The 1,124-nt window shown below is 43.4% G+C and overlaps 1 protein-coding gene across 1 annotated transcript; it reads right to left on the reverse strand.

Annotated features, from left to right (window-relative positions):
* Positions 1 to 78: 78 nt before the first annotated feature.
* On the reverse strand, positions 79 to 1,094 carry LOC109138813 (myosin heavy chain, skeletal muscle-like). Its single transcript, XM_027276559.1, has 4 exons — positions 966 to 1,094; positions 691 to 887; positions 343 to 526; positions 79 to 255 (listed from the first exon to the last, which is right to left on the reverse strand). The coding sequence occupies exons 2-4, from the start codon at positions 777 to 779 to the stop codon at positions 79 to 81; spliced, it is 450 nt and encodes a 149-aa protein (XP_027132360.1). The 5' UTR covers positions 780 to 887; positions 966 to 1,094.
* Between the last annotated feature and the right edge of the window lie 30 nt (positions 1,095 to 1,124).

The following is a 1,124-nucleotide window of genomic DNA, read 5'->3' on the forward strand; positions in this document are numbered from 1 at the left end:
CCTTAGAAATGTAAAATATCTAAGCCTCATTCTAACACATACATATGTATTATATGCAACAGCTATTAAAGTAAGTGGTCAGAACTCACGCTGGAGGTTCTTGTTTTCACGCTTCATGGTCTCCAACTGATCCAGAGCTTCCTCATAAGAGTTCTTCATCTTGAACAGCTCAGTGCCAAGAGAACGAGCCTCCTTCTGAGCTCCCTCAAGCTCTGCCTGACCCTCCTCATACTTCTGTTTCCACTCTGCCAAGACCTAAATTACACAACAGTATAGAAAACTTAGTTCAGTATTAGATTTTTTCAATTTGATTTGATGTTCACACAAAGTAAGTGTTGTTACCTTGTCAAAGTTCCTCTGCTTCTTGTCCAGATTGGCAGCCAGTCCATTGGCTCTCTCCACATCAATCATGAGGTCCTCCACCTCACTCTGGAGCCTCTGTTTGGTTTTCTCAAGAGAAGCACACTTGGAATTCACTGCCTCAATCTGCTCCTCAGCCTCCTGAAGGCGCTGGGCCAGTTTTTTCCTGTTGGAAAAAGGTGTGATTTATCTCTCAATGAAAACCGTAAAATTAAACATACACAAGCAAAGTGCAGCAGTCAGTTGAGCAAGGTTATACCTCAAATAATTTATATGCTTATATGTTATATGCTTCACTTTTGGCCATTTAATTGTATAAAATGCACTCACTTGGCTTCCTCAAGCTCCTCAGTACGCTGGATAGCATCAGTTTCATACTTAGATCTCCACTGAGCCACCTCACTGTTGGCCTTGGACATTCCACGCTGTAGCTCAGCCTTAGCCTCCTGCTCCTCCTCAAACTGCTCCCTCAACAGATCACAGTCGTGGCGGGCTGATTGCACTCCATGGGCAAGAGCATTCTTGGCCTGGTGTAAGGAATAAAGTTTAGTGTGCACATTGTCTAACTGAACAAGTCTATCCGCACATACTTACAGTTTCCTTACCTTAACCTCCTCTTCAATCTGTCTCTTTAACTCCTCAATCTGCTGTGTAAAGGCCTGTTTGCCTCTGCTCAGCTGGGAGACAAGAGCTTCTTTCTCCTCAACTTGACGGGTGAACTCACCTTGTGTGAAAGATATCAAGATAAATTAGTTTGTGCCACA

This window comes from Larimichthys crocea, unplaced genomic scaffold, assembly GCF_000972845.2.
Source record: "Larimichthys crocea isolate SSNF unplaced genomic scaffold, L_crocea_2.0 scaffold45030, whole genome shotgun sequence".
NCBI lineage: Eukaryota > Metazoa > Chordata > Actinopteri > Sciaenidae > Larimichthys > Larimichthys crocea.

Excerpts from the sequence above, each read along its gene's own strand:
- LOC109138813 (XM_027276559.1), bottom strand. The coding sequence starts at position 779 with ATGTCCAAGGCCAACAGTGAGGTGGCTCAGTGGAGATCTAAGTATGAA. Across the intron at positions 527-690 it reads GAGGAGCTTGAGGAAGCCAA|GAAAAAACTGGCCCAGCGCC; the intron begins GTGAGTGCATTT and ends TTTTTCCAACAG. Across the intron at positions 256-342 it reads AGCAGAGGAACTTTGACAAG|GTCTTGGCAGAGTGGAAACA; the intron begins GTAACAACACTT and ends TGTGTAATTTAG.